The following is a 19,684-nucleotide window of genomic DNA, read 5'->3' as shown; positions in this document are numbered from 1 at the left end:
AGTTTTGGTAATCAACTTCATTAACATTAATGAAATCAAAATTATATTAGCCATTACCAAAAATAGTTGAATAAGGAGTTATGAAAATTACTACTTCATGACCAAATTTTGTCCTTTAGTCAGCCCCAAACTTTTTTTTTTGGCTAATACTCAGAAATGATATTTTATTATGTGTATACATAAAAAATAAATTTTACAAGTAACCTACAATGAAATGCCCGAGTTTTTTGTGCTGCATTTGTAAAACTTATTAAACGCGGATAAAGAAATTCCCCCGTTTTTATCGTATCTGATAGCACAGTTGATCAATCCGTAATTTACTTAGCTAGTTAGTGTATGTATTTTTTCTACTCCAAATTTTTGCCGCATGCCAAATTGCTAACTAGGACGGATAGATATAAAATAAAAATTAGAATAGAATATTTTTCGGAACTTATCAACTTTATTCAAGAATCTGGCTGGATTGGGGCCTATCAAATTTCTCTTCCCACTCCACCAAATTACTATGGGCTACCAAACTTCTCAAAAATACTAATTTAACCCCACATTAATTCTTAAAACAATCTCATATAAATACTAATCTCTCCATTTTCAGTAAATCCAAAAACATAAACCTAAACCTAAAAAAAACCTTTTATTTTCATCATAATCTTTCCAAATTCTCAAAATCCTAATCAAAAAGAATCTCCATCCTCTTCTCCGACGATCTTCGATCCAACTAAGAAAAAGGTAAATCTCCATCAACCCATTCTATGATTTGCATTTCTTCATTGATTTACATGTTTGAATCTTCGATTTTCGTCCATCAAAATCTCTGATTACACCCAGAATCGGTTTATGTTGACATATTGAATAAATCGATTATGGGTTTTTCTCTTCGATCATGAAGAGCATGCACAATAATCGATTTATATGATGATTAACATCAACCGGTTCTAGGTTTAGAAACGAAATATTAAAATACATCACCAGAATCGATTTATAAGTGCTTTAGAATAAACCGATTATGGGTACATTTTTTTCTTTTAATTATGCGATCCCATAATCGGGTTTTATGTACTTGTTAGTTTACCGATTATGATTGTCTCTTCATATTCCTTTTCATAATCGGTTTTTATGTATGTATCACATAAACCGATTCTTAATGTTTGATACTCATGTATATTTTTGTAGTCAGAATCGGATTACATATGTTTAATTATGTACCGATTATTAACTAGTTTTTTTTTATATAGATATGGACTTCTGACACCTAGCGTTTACTGTCGAGATCTCACCTGCGAGGATATTCTTAGGAAACCCCAACCAGTGCCAGAAAGAATCCTCTATAAGTTTGCTTATGGGCGAGAGACCCATCTTGAACAAGCCCTCGCATTGATTGACAAGCTTACACTGGAGGAGCTTCATGAGGTCATGAGGTTCACTAGGATGAGGAGAAATGTGATTTCAGCTGAGAGTGATCACCGTGGAGAAATTGAAGGTATGTGGGAAGAAATGGTTCAACATCAAGCCATGGCTGAAGCAGAAGCTGCTGCTCCTGATAGTGGTGGTGTTGCTGATGCTGATGATGCTGGTGCTGGTGCTCCTGCTGATGGTGGTGCTGCAAATGCTTCCGTGGTGCTGCTGCTGCTGATGCTGGTGCTCATTCTCTTTAAGTTTTTAAGTTTAAGTTTTAAATATTAAAAGTTTAAGTTTATAAGACTTGTGGTTGTTTTAAGTTCTTAACACTCTTTTAGGATGGTTAAAGTTTGTATTTAGGATGATCTTTGTGTTGAACTTCATCTACTTAAAGTTTTAATTATAATTATGTGTTGCTCAATAATTCTAGCATGACATGCCAACAATCGAGCTACTCGATATTGAAAAGACGAGGGTACCCAAATATATCTCAATCTAAAACTTTTCCATCTATAAGTCCTTTCTCCGAAATTGATTGTCTATGGACTGAGTCGAGACAATATAACTAATAGGTTCCCACTTCGTGTGATCGTATATGGATACGAGATCGAGACAATACGACAACAAGATAAGTTGTGTGATTGACTATGGATACAAGATCGAGACAATACAACAACGAATTATGGTTACTTGATAATAGGTTCAGACTCAACCAACACAATAGGATTGCTGTCAAGTAAATAGGAATTAACGTTTGTGTAATTTACTTTAAGTTATAATAACAATAATTATAATTGCGGAAAATAAAAGTAAATGACACAGTAAGATTTTGTGAACGAGGAAACCGCAAATGCAGAAAAACCCCGGGACCTTGTCCAGAATTGAATACTCTCAGAATTAAGTCACTATACAAAATCAAACCAACTACGTATAGTTGAGACCAAACAATTAAACTTATAGTTCACCTAGTTCCCTCGGTATTCCCGTGCCTCCAACTTGCAATAAGTCACGCACTTGGAACAATTCTTTTGGTTCGTATTCCAAACAGTAAAGGAACAACAAATTTGTTCGTTAACAAATCTTTTCAAACAACGTGATATGAGTTTGACAAAAGGCTCTTCCGTTTATCCCAATAAACTCCTTTGTCAGGTCCTTAGATCTATCTTTTCAACAGCTACCAAAGTAATTTTTAAGACTATTCAATTAAAACGTGCCGATCTACTCAACTAATCAATCAAATTTATCACAAGGATAAACCGATTATAGTTGGATACTTTTCCAGCCGAAACAAGTTTTGTGCACACCAAAGATTATGAACCCAAATATCTTCTTTGTCTTCAAATATTCTTTGATCTTCAATAAACACCTGCACACAAACAACTTGAATCTCTTGTGATCAATCACACGTAGAACGGAGTCTGTTAACGATGGATTTATCACACGACGTCTTTAGATCTACAAACAGTTCTAAAGATCCCCGTCGACACTTCGATCTAGTTTGAGTGAATCTTATATCAGAAGAGAAGATTCTCAAGTATAAACAAACTAGGTGCAATCAAAGTTCAACAACCCTTAGTCAATCAAATCAATCGAAAACTAATAATAAACTGCAATTATCTAGTTTCCCACAAATGATTCTCGTAGAGCTTCCCAATACCAAAGAAGTCTTTAAAACGAGCGGTCGTAAGAGATTTCGACTAATTAAGGTACTTTCCTCTCCGAATAGACGACTCCACTAGTAACAACATAACTAGGTAGTTTTTCTGGCTCTGAGGATTAGTTTGCTTGAAATGCAAACTTCAGTATTTATAGACAAGGAAGTTTGGACACCAAGGAATTTCCAAAACCGAATATTCTCAAAGATATTTAATGAGGGCAAAAACGGTTTTCATAATTCCTGGGAATGCATTGTCCAAATATTGACCGAAATCTCAGTAGAAAATTTTCAACTAGTAAATGCACATTACTAATTTTTATTTTCTAAAGATATGCATTTTAATTGCCGAAAATTAAAAGCATATAAAACCAAAAACCTTAATCAAAAGATTATCAATTTATTTCGATCCGGGATTCTCCTTTAGCTATTAAGGAATATCTTTGAACAATAAAAGATAAGAATCACTGCACATGTTCAAAGTATGTCGACATCTTTACTTTATAAATCCTTTTTCATATTTACAATCTTGGAACTGATTTGCCACACTTCCAAACAAGTTTAGAATTGGTTCATCTGACTTCCAAGAACTCTATGATTGATTATCCTATCAAATCACCATTAATGGGTTTCACGGTTCTACCTCAACATAAAGTTTTGGTTCTACCTCCAAGTGGGTACTAGGATCGATTACATTAGTTACCATAAAATGGCTAACTAAGTATTAGGATCGTTTACCACTTCTTATGATAAAACTTGTGATCTGTTGACCAAGTTATAGGATCGGTTACACTAACTTACTAAAACTTGTTAAACTTCTTACAAGGATCGATTACACTCTATCTTGTGATCGGTCACACCTCTTACTATGATCGGTTACCCAATGACTAGTATTTAGTCACGCCAAATTCAAGATATCAATCTTACCATCTTAGGTGATTACTTAAGATTGGTTTCATTAATAAAAGTCATACCAATACAAAAGTCAGGCCTTGTGAATAGTTTTACCAAGATACATAAAAAAGTTATGAGCGGTTATACTAAACACACATATTGGTAATTCAAAAGATTTGCAATCAATACCAATACCAATAAGTCTAGCGATTTCCCTTTCGATTCACAAAACAAGTTTATGAATTTACTTCCTTTAAACGAATGTAAAACATTGTTTCCTAGGACGAAATATTCACTCATACCCATACATAATCACAATAGCATTCATACGATTATGTTGATGTCTTATATACAAAGTTCAAAAGATAAGCGTTATACTTCGTATTGTAATTCCTTAATACTATGTCTAACTAGATTATAATATTCACAGCTTCGCAGTTATGTTTTCAATATGCACGAATTGAAAGATACGTTAGGGAATGAATGATGAGTGCTAAAAAGTACATATTTCTATATATTTTTCTTGGAATTTAACTCATCTTTTGTGCATTAATTCTACATTTTATCCCATATTCTGTGTTTTCGTTGTTTTCAAGAATAAATACTTTTCTTAATTAATTTTGCATTTTTAGTACTAAATAAAGCCTGGTTAACTCACGGAGCGAAAAGAGCAAAGAAACGGCAAAGACTCCCGCTAGGAGGAAGCGAAGAATGATGTTTGCAAGAGCCGGATCAACTAGAAGTGGGCTTGAAGAGGAAGAATTGTTCTTAAAGAAGATATGGGCTTGGCATACCCAAGACCCAAAACCCTCACCCAAATCCATTTCCTATATCCATACCCGTTTCCCTTTCTAGCCGTCAGATTGGATCCATCTTGTCATCCAACGGTCTCCTCATCATTGTGCATCAAAATCTGATGCTCCTGTCAATCACCATAGTACCTAACTCCATCTGGAGCCGTCAGCTTCGTTGTATCACTTCATCCAACGGTCGCTTCAAGCTTCATCCCATCGTGCCGTTCAATTACATCCAAAACTGATCATCCAGCGTCGTTCGTTCGCTGTGCATCTGACTCCGATGTACCGCTCAACACCGAATCATCAAATATCTTCTACACCAGTCGAGCCAAACTCTCCCTTTCTCCCAAAACTATTTTCTCCCCGACCAGAGCTCTGCAACTCCATCTCCTCACCCTATGTGCCACCACCTCACCTTCTGCGCCACCATCACCTCTTCCCCGACCATCGCAGACACCACCATCACATCCCCTACCTCTCTAGCCACTTATTACATCAACTTCTCAACCCTAGAACCCTAGTTTAGAAGTTGATGAAATAGGTGAGGTTAGAGACAGAAATTGAAGCATGAGAGAGGAGCAGGAAGGTCAGAAGAAGCATGGGTCGAGTCTATTTGTATCAGAGGGTGAGTTAATTTTATTTATTCTCGAAACCCTAATCCTGCTGATTTGGGGATTTTCAAATTAGGGTTTGTAGAAATTTAGGGTTTTGTAAAAGCTATAAATAGGAAACGATGTAGAATGTTAAAAGGGGTTCTTGGGTCATCCGAGATACCCCCTAATTGGGTTAATTTCATTTCAATTTCCATTTCAAAGCAATTTAGGGTTCTTCAATTTCTGTTCATATTTGTTCTTTGCTGTTTAATTCCATCTTTCAATTTTTGTTTCTCACATGTTAGTTAATTTAATTTCCTGTTTAAATCTTAGAGAAGACTATTGAACCATGTTGGTTAACCATTTGGGTTAGACCCTGTTGAGCTCAAAACACTTAGGTTAGTGACATTCCAAGGGTTCACTGGCTTGTGATTAGTGGTGCTTTAAACATACCATTAATGCTAGGAGTTAGTAATAATCTAAGGGATGAACAAACCATATTAGTTAGAAACCTAGGAACCTAAATGACCTGTGATTGTTTATGCTTTAATCAGATAGGCAATGCTAGGGGTTAATCTAAGGATTTTAGGTTAGATAACTTGCCACATGAATTGCCCTGGCCAAGAGACTAGCTTGAACTAGACCCTCTTGTCCATTAGGGACAAGGATTTAACCTAGGTGAACTAGCTAGGTGAAAGGGAAATCTTAACCCTAGAATCACACTTTCATTCCCACTGTTTTCATTTTCTTCACTGTTTTCTTTCACTTGTTTTACCTTCATTGCTCACTGTTTTAACCCTTAGCTCATTATCAACATCTTCATGTCACTTATTGCCTCTGTCTATGTTACTTTTAAGTTATTATTGTTGCTCTTGCTGTCAATATCTTCACTTTTACTCACTGTCAACATTTCTGTCTTGCATCACTAGTTCACTGCCTTAGGCTCACTGCCTTTGTTTAACTTCCACTGTCACTATCACTGCCACTGTCACAATCATTGATTCATTAGTTCACTGCCACTGCTTAGCTTAGAGAACTAGCTTAGCTTAGGAAAACTTCATAACACCCCAAGTCCCTGTGGAATGACCCTGTTCTTGCACATAAGCTACAACTGACCCTGTGCACTTGCAGGTATAACATGTAGGCTGCTTCATTGTCTTATTTTCTCACATCTTTAAAATCCTACCAAGTTTTTGGCGCCGCTGCCGGGGACTTGGCGCTGTGTGTTGATTTGTTCTTTGCTGTTTCGTTGCATTCACTTCCATCTTCAACTGACATTGTTGTTTTCTTTTTCTTTACTTTACCCTGTACATATTTTGTTTAGTTTTTTTTTCTTTTCAGTCATTGCTACTGCAATTGTGTAGTTCTGCATCATTTGCATACTACTTGTATATATGTGTTAGCTGTACTGTTAATTGTAGTTTTAGCTTTTCAGTCAATTGCATCATTGTTTTATCTCACATTTAGTTTAAGTCACCTGCATCATAAGTCCTGTAACATATCCTTGTTGTTTTTCTTTCCTTGCTCATTTGCTTGCTGTTGCTCTTAGCTTGCAGCTGCACTTGCATCATTTGCTGTTTACATTGCATTCTTGCTGTTTGCATCTTCATCTAGTTGTTTGCTTGCTGTTCTTGCACAGCATCAGAGCATCTTCTTTCCTGTTGCTTTAGTGCACTGCTGTGAACTGCTTAGCCCATTTGCACCTTTGTTGCTGGTTCTGCCTTGAACCTGGTGCTGCTGCTGCTTGCACTGCCTCTACTGTTGCTGGTGAACTGGTGGAACTGAGGCTATTAGTTTCCCTGTTGCTGCCTGCTGCTGCCTTCTGCACCTGTTGTTGTGTGACCTGACCCAAAGCCTGCTGCTGATCTGCTCCTGCTGCTGACCTGCTCCTGCTGCTAGGCCTGAAGTGGTGCTACTGCCATTCATAAGCTAATCCCAACTGGGCCTCAACAAAGATAAAATCTTAGGATGATCCAAAGCCCAACTGGGCTTTTGCAACCAAACTGAACAGCTGAGCTGTGCTTAAGCAAGTAAGCCTAACCCCATTAAGAGAACCCAACCTGTGGGCTTCCATTTTTCATTTGTGGGCTTGTAATAATTTTTTCCATTTTTCTGTTGGGCTTGTAATCTTAATTACTTGTGGGATTGTTTGTTTAATTGCTTGTGGGCTTGTGGTGTTAGATTGATTTGGGCCTGTAGTTTTAAATTAGAAAAACTGAACTTTTGAAAGCCCAACTGGGCCTCAGACCAAACAAGCAACAGTTGGGCTATTTCAAAAGCTACCTTGGGCTTCAGTTTGCATACACATTGTGGGCTTAGTTCACCTTCCCTTGGCAAAGCAATTTCTCCCACCAATGTGGGCTTGCTCCCAACACTAAAACCAAAAGGCTTGCTCCCAATTAAAAACCAAATTTTTCTACCTCTTTAAAACCAAATTTGCTCCCATCAAAACCAAAAGCTCCCAAATGGGCTGTCTTCGAAGTCTAAAACCAAAGTTTTCAAAACCCAATAAACCAAAGTGTTTTCTTTTTCCACTAAGTCCAAATTTTCTAAAACCATTAAAAACCAAATTTCTTTTCAAACCCGACAAAACCAAATGTTACCCATAAAAACCAAATTTTTCCCAAAAATCCAAACCCATTAAAAACCAAATTTTGGGCTTTGTAACATAGTTACTTAGCTTTTGAGCCAAATCATGTCTGGATCTTGGTCTACAGTTGGGGAATACAACAAATCCCTTAGAGAACTTGCGTATGGACATACTCCACGTTATGAACCTCCCATAGACCATGATGTCAATAGTTATAGGAATTATTATGGACATTTTCAAAGTCCCGAGCCTCAATACATGAACCCTAATAACTATTCACACATGCATCATTCACCACAACGTGAAAATGAACATTTTTCTAGTGCCTCACTCACACAATCATCATTGATCGATCAATTAGAAGCTCGAATCGCAGCTTTAGAAATGCAATCACATGAGGAATCTGTCACATCTAATTTTCTTAGGCAACCTGAAATCTATGCATGTCCCGCATGTGGTAGTTTAGACCACCCTGTTGAGAATTGTCATATTTTGCATAATTTTAGGCAATCTAGAGAAAATCCAAGGTATGAAATGCCCATAAATTGTGAGAATGGTAGTCATTGGGACCATAATCAATCCTTTGAGGGTTGCGATCAATATTTTGTAAACCCTAATGACCATGCACACATGTACCATTCTCCACAATTTAAACATGAAGAATTTTGTACTCCCATGAATTTAGACTCCACCACAGAAGCTTTAAGACTCAGTAAGCAAAACTTTGATAGATCTACATCACGAATTCATGCATATTTAGATCAGATTTTGCTTCACCTACAAAAGGAGGAAATTCATGAGGAAATGTATGTTGTCCCTAATGAAGTGTCTAGTCCCATTCATGTAAATGATGTTGAATATGAACCTAATTTAGAGGAACATGAATCGACTAATGACACCACCACTATTAATGAGGACCAATATGCATGCTACCATGATGATGATTATGATGATTATGATGATATGTTAGAAGAACATGAAAATATTGTGGAACCTGTTGGTTCAATAACATATGGCTTCTCGCCCTCGACCTTCATGAATGTTGTTTTTTCTAATACTCATTGTAATTCATATGATTTTGATATTGACATGGGATTCGTACAATTATTATGCGAAGATGAGCATGACATAGGAATAGTTGAATCTTATGTAGACACTAATGCTAATATGCATGAAAATATATTTGATGTGTCTGATTCTCTACCTAGGTCACATTGTGATATTTCTCCTAATTTGCCGATGCATGAGAATAAATTTGTTGATGATGTTGATGACTCTGATTGTGATCTTGCCAATTTTTTTGATGATTGTGAGCATGTTGTGACACGTTTAGAAGACTTAGGAGATGTTGATGTGATTAGTAATGATGTGCCTATCGTCCTACATAAGTCACAATCTGATGGCCTTCCACCCAACCTAGATTTGGTTTGTACCCATATTGTCAAACCGATTTTTCTGAGAGTCCCTAATCTAGGTTTGGAACTGTGTGCTTCCCAAGTCCTTTTGGACTATTTTGATTCTAAGTATAATACATTTGAGGAACCACAGTTGGAATTAGCATGTTTGCCCGTCCCTAGCACAGTTCACTTTGAGTTAGACCTTGTACATGATGAACCCCCAAAACTGCGAGATTTTGTTTCCAAAATTTTATCCGTTGAAAAATCCAGGTTTGGGGGTAGCTCATTTTGTTTCACAGCTTCACTTTCATGCCTATCATATTATTATTGTGTGAAGCTGTTGAAACCTCTACACTTTGTCTTTTGGGTTGATCCTCAACTCTTTAGATTGTTAGTGTATGGTGAATTTTTGTATATAATCCAGTAGATAAAATTTCTTAAAAACCTTTTTGTTCCTTTTGTATATATTTTGCTAATCCAATATGATCTCGGCTGACATATGTTGGATTCTTGCCTTGAATAACGGAGTTCTAATATTGCTTTCACCGAAATCGGGTATTGTCTTTCCTTTTTCTCTACTCAACATGATCCTCTTCATATGTTGTATTATAATTTTGTTCATATTTTGAAACATTGAGGACAATGTTTAGTTTAGGTTTGGGGGTGAAAAGTAGATACTTTGATAATATGCCATAATTGAAATCAAGAACTCCTTCTTTTTGAAAAAAATGAAAAATGAAAATAAAAAATGAAAAATTGAAAAAAAACATAAAAATGGAGCTCATTTACCTTGAAATGTTGACTCTTGTGCAAATATGTAATTATTAGGAGTCTTAGTCTAGATATTTAGGCACCCTGATTGTAGCACAATTCACATAGTGATAAGAAATTTGCACGCGCACGATCTACCAATACATGTATAGCCTCGATCTTCAAGGTGTTTGATAGGAAGTCACGATTGTCAATCACTTTAGAATACTGAACGAAACTTGACTAGCTTGTTCTTTGGTTGGTTGGGATAGAAGGTGGAGGTTACATTAAGAAAGACAACCATCGAATTTAACTGGGTGCATCAAAAAGGGCTACCTCTTGCAAAGTGTCATGTAATCTTTTGTTTCCTTTTGTATATGTATCAAAAGTGTATCCTTTTCAGAAAAAATCAAAAAAAAAAAAAAAATCAAAAAAAAAAAAAAATCAAAAAAATCAAAAAAATGAAAAAAAATCAAGTATTTTTCAATTCCATCCTCTCTTGTTCCAAAAATAAAAGAGAGTAGTCAATGTAAATAAGAGTCATGTAAAGAGTCATTTTGTTGTTTCATTGTAATAAGCAAGGAGGGTTTATGCCATTGATGTACAACGCGAGTAATTGTGAAACACCTCCTACTCATTCACAATTCTCGTAAAGTCCGGACAGCTAGCTAGATTTCGACCTTGGTTCTTAGCCTGAGAAACTATCTCTTGGTGATTAGTAGTCATAACATCCGATCTTTCTTTACACATGTGTAGATACAATTTACACTCTTATCACATGTCTTTATTTGTTATCAGTGCTAGGATTGTGCCTTCGATAGCTAGATTGACATCTCCATTTTGCTGTGAGCTTCTACTGACTTGCGCATGTCACATTTGATGGAATCTGAGCTTATATTTTGTCCTAGAACTTTGTAGGTACGTTCTAAGCAAACCTTCACGAGAATTCACTCGTCCACTAGGGACACTTAGTGGTTTAAAAGGCTTAGTGCATACGCTAAATGCATTCGAGAGACCAGCGACAGTGGTATAGGTAGGATTTCCTCAGTTTTGTTTTACTTGAGGACAAGTAAAATTCAGGTTTGGGGGTATTTGATGAGTGCTAAAAAGTACATATTTCTATATATTTTTCTTGGCATTTAACTCATCTTTTGTGCATTAATTCTACATTTTATCCCATATTCTGTGTTTTCGTTGTTTTCAAGAATAAATACTTTTCTTAATTAATTTTGCATTTTTAGGTACTAAATAAAGCCTGGTTAACTCACGGAGCGAAAAGAGCAAAGAAACGGCAAAGACTCCCGCTAGGAGGAAGCGAAGAATGATGTTTGCAAGAGCCGGATCAACTAGAAGTGGGCTTGAAGAGGAAGAATTGTTCTTAAAGAAGATATGGGCTTGGCATACCCAAGACCCAAAACCCTCACCCAAATCCATTTCCTATATCCATACCCGTTTCCCTTTCTAGCCGTCAGATTGGATCCATCTTGTCATCCAACGGTCGCCTCATCATTGTGCATCAAAATCTGATGCTCCTGTCAAACACCATAGTACCTAACTCCATCTGGAGCCGTCAGCTTCGTTGTATCACTTCATCCAACGGTCGCTTCAAGCTTCATCCCATCGTGCCGTTCAATTACATCCAAAACTGATCATCCAGCGTCGTTCGTTCGCTGTGCATCAGACTCCGATGTACCGCTCAACACCGAATCATCAAATATCCTCCACACCAGTCGAGCCAAACTCTCCCTTTCTCCCAAAACTATTTTCTCCCCGACCAGAGCTCTGCAACTCCATCTCCTCACCCTATGTGCCACCACCTCACCTTCTGCGCCACCATCACCTCTTCCCCGACCATCGCAGACACCACCATCACATCCCCCTACCTCTCTAGCCACTTATTACATCAACTTCTCAACCCTAGAACCCTAGTTTAGAAGTTGATGAAATAGGTGAGGTTAGAGACAGAAATTGAAGCATGAGAGAGGAGCAGGAAGGTCAGAAGAAGCATGGGTCGAGTCTATTTGCATCAGAGGGTGAGTTAATTTTATTTATTCTCGAAACCCTAATCCTGCTGATTTGGGGATTTTCAAATTAGGGTTTGTAGAAATTTAGGGTTTTGTAAAAGCTATAAATAGGAAACGATGTAGAATGTTAAAAGGGGTTCTTGGGTCATCCGAGATACCCCCTAATTGGGTTAATTTCATTTCAATTTCCATTTCAAAGCAATTTAGGGTTCTTCAATTTCTGTTCATATTTGTTCTTTGCTGTTTAATTCCATCTTTCAATTTTTGTTTCTCACATGTTAGTTAATTTAATTTCCTGTTTAAATCTTAGAGAAGACTATTGAACCATGTTGGTTAACCATTTGGGTTAGACCCTGTTGAGCTCAAAACACTTAGGTTAGTGACATTCCAAGGGTTCACTGGCTTGTGATTAGTGGTGCTTTAAACAGACCATTAATGCTAGGAGTTAGTAATAATCTAAGGGATGAACAAACCATATTAGTTAGAAACCTAGGAACCTAAATGACCTGTGATTGTTTATGATTTAATCAGATAAGCAATGCTAGGAGTTAATCTAAGGATTTTAGGTTAGATAACTTGCCACATGAATTGCCCTGGCCAAGAGACTAGCTTGAACTAGACCCTCTTGTCCATTAGGGACAAGGATTTAACCTAGGTGAACTAGCTAGGTGAAAGGGAAATCTTAACCCTAGAATCACACTTCCATTCCCACTGTTTTCATTTTCTTCACTGTTTTCTTTCACTTGTTTTACCTTCATTGCTCACTGTTTTAACCCTTAGCTCATTATCAACATCTTCATGTCACTTATTGTCTCTGTCTCTTTTACTTTTAAGTTATTATTGTTGCTCTTGCTCACCACTGTCAATATCTTCACTTTTACTCACTGTCAACATTTCTGTCTTGCATCACTAGTTCACTGCCTTAGGCTCACTGCCTTTGTTTAACTTCCACTGTCACTATCACTGCCACTGTCACAATCATTGATTCATTAGTTCACTGCCACTGCTTAGCTTAGAGAACTAGCTTAGCTTAGGAAAACTTCATAACACCCCAAGTCCCTGTGGAATGACCCTGTTCTTGCACACAAGCTACAACTGACCCTGTGCACTTGCAGGTATAACATGTAGGCTGCTTCATTGTCTTATTTTCTCACATCTTTAAATGCCTACCAATGAACCAGTTCAAGTCAAATATTACTAACCTCAAGTGGAAGGATGATGTCTTCGTTGTAGCTCCTTACTTCTTCACATTCTTCAAGTCTTCAGGTAATACTTGTAATGTCTCGTATCCTAATACTTTCAAGCTAACCTATACAAAGTTGACTCTAGTAAATAATCAAGCGACTCTTTAAATGAGTTTTGGTTCACTAAAATATGACAACCAAACTTGACATACCAACACTTGGTGGGTTCAACCGAGCTATGCTCTAACAGATATGTTAACATAAACCGGATTCCTGGTGGCATAAAAACATAATCGGATTATTTTGGTCACAAGAAAGACCGATTCCTGGTGGCATAAAAACATAATCGGATTTTACAGACCTTCGAGAAGACTGATTATTTCACGTTTTTCAAAAAGAAAAAAGCCATTAGGGACTTTTTCTATATATAGAGACCTCATCCTTTGACCTCATTTACCCCAAAATTTTTCAATCTATTCCCTCTCACTCCATATACTCCACAAGTACTCATTTCATACCTCCACAATGGCATCATTTGATTCAAATGAAGATCTATGCATCACCAAAGCATGGTGTGCGGAAACTCGAGTTAGAAGGAAGTCCTCCGTAAGGGTGGATGCCGTAACCTTTTGGGCAAGGGTATACAAAAAATATAAGCAAGAGTTTGGGAATCCTAATGGAAGAAGTGTTCAACAAATACATGATAGGAACCTAGTCATCGAAAATGCGATACTTGCTTATTTAGCTATCCAAAAACCGATTTTCAACGCTACCCACTTTAGCTACTCCATTGAACAATTTGTAAGTATATTTGTGGTTTATTTTACGTGATCCATGTTGTTTGATATTCCTACTAAACACCACTAACAAAGTAAGTTTGTGTTTTGTTTTTGTAGCATGAAGTCGTCAAAGCGCGCTACTTGGAGGAAAAGGGGGAAGCATTCACATTCGATGCAAGCTATCAATTCATGATCTCCAAAATCCCGGAGTATGCCCCAGACTTCATGGAGGGTGTATCGTCTTCCGGTTCCTCGGACGAAGATTGATGGCTTTAGAAGTTTTTGTGTAGATTTTGTGGATAGATAACTATGTAAACCCTCACGAGACTGTAACTCATCCACTAGGGTCGCCTAGGGGTTTAAAGGCTTGATGCATGTGCTAAATGCATCCTATAATAATGAAATGAATGGAAATAAAAATTCTTATGAAAGACAAAAATCGGTTTATATATGTCACATAAAACCCCGATTATCATAATCGTATTATACATAAAGTCCCTGTTAATTTTGAAAAAAAAATCCAGAATTGGTTTACAAGTGCATGAACATAAACCGATTCTAGGTACTATTTACGAAAAAAAATCAAACAATTTAAGTTGTTTGATGTATTGAAGAACTCTTTCACATTAGTTGATCTCACATGTAAAACATAATTAACAACTAATACAATTAATTAATACTCCCTCCGTCCCACCATTAAGTGACCTACTTGGTTTTTAATTTTGTCCCACCATTAAGTGACCTATTTCAAATGAATGGGGTGAATTCCAAAATTCTCCTTCTCCCTAAATGTCACGCATTTTCCCACTGTCTCACTCTCACTCCCCATTTCTCCCTTCATTTTTCCTGAGTCTCACTCTCACTCTCTATTTCTTCGGTCCTATCTCCACCACCACCACCACCACCACCACCACCACCATCACCGTCAAAAAACATCTCTTCTTCTACTATGATGACCACCATCACCTTTATCATCTCCGTCTTCTCATGTTCATCATCTTCATCTTCTCTGTTGTTAGTTTTTCTATCTTCAATTTTATTTGAATATGATAAAAAGATTACATTTTTGGGTTAAACTTAACATATTTTGTGTGGGTTTTGATTTTATGAATAAATCTTCCAAAGTTTGAAGTTGAATCTGATATAGGGTTTAGATAAATTTTATTGATGAATCAAGATGAAGAAGATGGTGTTTCTGTGAAATCAAGAGAAAGAAGATATGGGTTTGACTGAATTGATGAATCTGAGCCGTGAGAGAAGAAATTGAAGCAGATGTTGTTGAATGAAGATGGATTGAATCTGTTTGAAGAACTGAAATGGTGGATTTAGGGTTTGTCAGTAACAGAAGGAATTGGTGGTTTTTCTCAAATGGGTTTGCTACTGCTCAAATTACAGAAATCGAGTTGTTGCTATGGGTTTTGTGTGAGAGCAGGAGATGGTGAGGAACAAGACCAATTGGGTTTTATGGGGTTTTCTCTTATGAAGATGAGAATACAGGGAAGAAGAAGAATGAGCAGCTGATACTCCATAAAAGGGAGTATTAAATTAAAATCTGAAGACGAGTTTGAGATGAAATGATGATGCATGAAGGATGGTAAGATGGTGATGAATGAATGAATGTTGAAGTGAACTAATGCGTGTTGCATAAAAAATGATGATCCGCATCGCTAGCAAAGGTAACTTCTCCGTTCCCTCAATCAACTCTGCGTGACATTCTTGTGCATCCTAGTTGAAGCTTCCAAGTGGAAACAAAATGTAAAAATGGTAGGGACTTGTAAAGAACCACATTACTTTACTAGTAGGCCACATACCAATATCAGGACTTCTGATGCTGATAGACATGCATTTTAGATGTGAAGTAGGTGGTGGTTTTTTGTGTATAAATTGGTATGGTTTCTTTCAATTTTCAGTACTCATTGGAGTTTGCATTAGTCACCCTGCAAAAGCTTTCAGCTCCTGCTAACGAGGATGATGTGATGGATACACACAAAAAGTTGATGAATGATCTAGGAGGGATTTCTCAAGATGGAGATAACTCAAATGTTTCTTTTTTCAATGCAACAGCCAAGGGTCTGTGCTTTGTTTTGGAGCAGCTTCAGGTTTGTTTTTACGTGTGTCCTGCTCGTTATTTGGTTCCACTTGTTTTATTCTCAGACTTTTAAGAAGTAAGGTTTCATGATACTCTAGATTAAAAAATGTAACTTGAGTTACATCCTTATAGGTCCCTATCTTTCTGTTGAGGGCCTTACATATTTGAAACGTACAATAGAGTTAGCAAAAGTAAGTTACTAGAAATTTCACCATCTTAGGTAAAGAAGAAAGCGACTGAATTTGAACTGGCCAACAAGGCATAAGATTTGCCTGGAGATAGCAAAGGGTTTAGCTTATCTTCATGTGAAGTGAACTTATGAGTGTAAAGATTACAGGCTGAGTGAAATGAAACCATGTAAAATTACATGAAAATACCAACGCAGTGAAATGAAACCATGTAAAATTACATGAAATTGAACAGCTTATTGTGACTGTTTGTCTCTGTAGATAAAACCATTCGAGGTTTTCTTGCTGGAGAAACTATGTATGGTTTTCTGAAGTAACCTTTGCTAGCAGCTGGAAAGCTTGTTCCAGAAACTACATAATGATATCATTGCCATGTGTTTCGCCAGCATTGCAGAAATATCTTAAACATGAGAGGTAATTAGTTGCTTCCTTCACCATATTCTTATCCACTTCGATTTGAGTAGGAAGTTCACCAATGCGTGCAAGTTTTTTTTCCCTATATGCTGCAATTTATAATTTTTTCCTCCATGAAGCTTTAGAACCTCTACCATGCATAGTTGCAATGAGAGGAATACGTCATTCAGAGCTTGTGCCGATAATTCATTAAATGCTTTATCCACAGCCGATAAAAGTTCGCCAACAGTAGTAGGCGCCTCTCTGTGCTGTAACGATTGTATAGACCTGAAAAACCCTAGATCAAGAACGTTCATGTCGGGACTTTGTGAAGGTTGGAATCTCAACCTAATATAAAAACCTTCTTTTGCGGCTTCTTTTAAAAATTCTTCATCATCCACTTTAATATGTGGTTTCACATTATCTTGTTGGATGTAGATAGTTTCCCCATTATAGTTTGGCCACTTTTCCCGAATGGCTGGTAATAATTTCTTAATCAAACAAGATCTTGTAACGTCTTTGTTCAATGATTCAATTGGTTTATCTTCGAGTGTTCCAGCCGGACGATTTTTGCTCGTTGCTTTGCTGCCTCCTTTGTTACAAAAGGAAATATACCTATTTTTCCGTTAAAAACTTCATTCCCAAACTCATCGAACCTAGGACGAGCTACTGCTGCCAAAAACATGACCTTTTTAATGTACCTTTTACTTTGACATGTACGATATGGTTCGGTTTCTTCCGGATGAAGGTAGTAATTCTCTGTTGCTTTTGTCATGAAGAACCACTTCTCATCTATATGTATAACATCATAATTGGCCTTGACCATTATATTATCCTTGTAAGGGTTAAGCTCAAGCATTCCCAAACAGAATTCTAACCGTGTTTTCTTGGTGTCTAATGTGAAGGCTGGTTTTATTGCGTTCGTGTGTTTTTTAATTGCTCCTTTCTTGACGTATCTATGTACAGTTGAGTTGGGCATATTCAGAGCTTCGGCAATGGACCTTATGCTAGTACGTTGTCGCAATGGTATTTCCATAATCTTGCTTAAATCAACCTTACTGGGTTTAGGACCAACTCTGGTTGGTTTTCGTGAAGACGCGTCAAAAGGTAAATCCTTTGCTTTACAATCTTTTCCTCGTTTCCATATACGTTTTACTGTAGACTCTGATACTGAAAATAGTTGCGCTGCCATTGGAACCGAGCCTTTTCGCACTCTTCCGTTGTTACTCTCTTTCAATAAGAAATGAAAAATACTTAGACGTTGTTCATTTGTGAGATTTTTTTTATTTCTGGTGGGAACACCTGATTCTCCGGCATGTGTCGTTTCTTCAAGAGTTTCTGTGATTGTTTCAGGAAAACAAGGGCTTGAATCCGTCTCCTCCGTCTCTTCATTGTTCATACTGAACTCCATCTCCTCCATCTCTTCGTTATTCATCATGTACTCGTTATTCATCATGTACTCCTCCTCCAGCTCTTCATTGTTCATACTGAACTCCATCTCCTCCATCTCTTCGTTATTCATCATGTACTCGTTATTCATCATGTACTCCTCCTCCAACTCTTCATTGTTCGTAATGAACTCAATCTCCTCCAGCTCCTCGATTATCTCCATCACCTTAGTTAATTCAAAAAGTATTGCTAATTAGTTCAGTTAGAGTTCATTAGTTTATGGATGCAACCTTGGACAAGGAGTCTGATGCTTGACACTAGAAATCTTTGATAATGCTTGACACTAGAAATCTTTGATGTAAAACAAGGGTGTAGTTGATCTAAACCTTCAGTTGAAGACCAAATGATAACTTAGCTTAGTATATGTGCAGTTTCTACAACTATTGGATAATGTATTGACATAGTCTTACAGTGCAAATCCTTGGATGTGAAATCCAAGCATGAAATGGAAGACTTAGATTTCATGCAAAACTAGGAAATTGTAAAGAGCACAGGTGTTTCGGGACATGCAATAAAGCACACATGTTAGAGTTTTGTTGAATTTCTGATATTGTATTCAAGCACACATGCGATAAGCTTAATAGTCTTCTTTCAAATGCAAATTTCTGATATCAAGCTTAATATTGCATTATGCATCTGTTTTATTGCATAAAAAAGGGTTGAAATGTGTTCACCATAGTATGTTGTTACTAAGCTGAATTGTGCATGTCACATGGGGCAGACTTCAAAATGATACTCCCCACATATCTGTGTTTTGATCTGGTCCAGTTCTTATGAATTGTTTGTAATTGCAAATTAGATGATGCAAATTCTTCAGTTAATTTGACCTTTCTTTCTGAAATTTGTCAAAATCAATTGATTGCTCCTACATGTGCAATGTTCTACATCTGCTACTATGCTTCACAACTTAAGATGATTAGAAAATGAGGTAAAGAGTTAGATATTTACTTTAGAAGTTTTGCTTATTCTGAAACTCAAATTGATTTTCCTGCTTTACAATACTCCTGCTTTGAGAATTTGATTTGATATTTTTCAGATCTGAGAATTTGATTTGATATTTTTCAGATCTGAAATTTATCTCATTTTCAGGTGGAGATTTGATGAACTTTATCTTATTGATTTTTCAGATGGAGTACTTATCATGGGTACATACAAATCACCTGAAGTTGTGAGTGAATAGAGATCTCAGATTGAATCACCTGTTTACAGTAAAGAGAGATCTGAATTTGATTTTTGAACTTTGTTTCTGTAAAAATCAAACTTGAAGTTTATGAGTGAAGAGAAATCTCTGATTGAATCACCTGAAGTTTACAGTAAACAGAGATCTCAATTTGTATTTGTTTTTGTAAAAATCAAACTGGTTTTTAGGAATTCTGAAATAAAAAACGAATGAATGTCTCAGATCACGTATATTCTGGGTTTTTGTATTGAGAAGGAAAGTTGAAATTGTGAATTTGTCGATTTGAAAATTTGGAGATTGGAGGGAAGGCGTAGCTGGTCTTTCA

The 19,684-nt window shown here is 36.8% G+C and overlaps 1 protein-coding gene across 1 annotated transcript; it reads right to left on the bottom strand.

The window, feature by feature from the left end:
- Nucleotides 1-16,768: 16,768 nt before the first annotated feature.
- LOC113324258 lies at nt 16,769-18,342 on the bottom strand. The gene is made up of 2 exons (XM_026572579.1): nt 17,432-18,342; nt 16,769-17,345 (listed from the first exon to the last, which is right to left on the bottom strand). Exons 1-2 carry the CDS (start codon nt 18,340-18,342, stop codon nt 16,769-16,771), a joined length of 1,488 nt encoding a protein of 495 aa, XP_026428364.1.
- Nucleotides 18,343-19,684: the final 1,342 nt, after the last annotated feature.

The sequence above is a fragment of the Papaver somniferum genome, chromosome 11 (assembly GCF_003573695.1).
Source record: "Papaver somniferum cultivar HN1 chromosome 11, ASM357369v1, whole genome shotgun sequence".
NCBI classification, from domain to species: domain Eukaryota; kingdom Viridiplantae; phylum Streptophyta; class Magnoliopsida; order Ranunculales; family Papaveraceae; genus Papaver; species Papaver somniferum.
The sequence above is the reverse complement of the archived record's forward strand: the minus strand, read 5'-3'. Positions and strand labels throughout refer to the sequence as shown.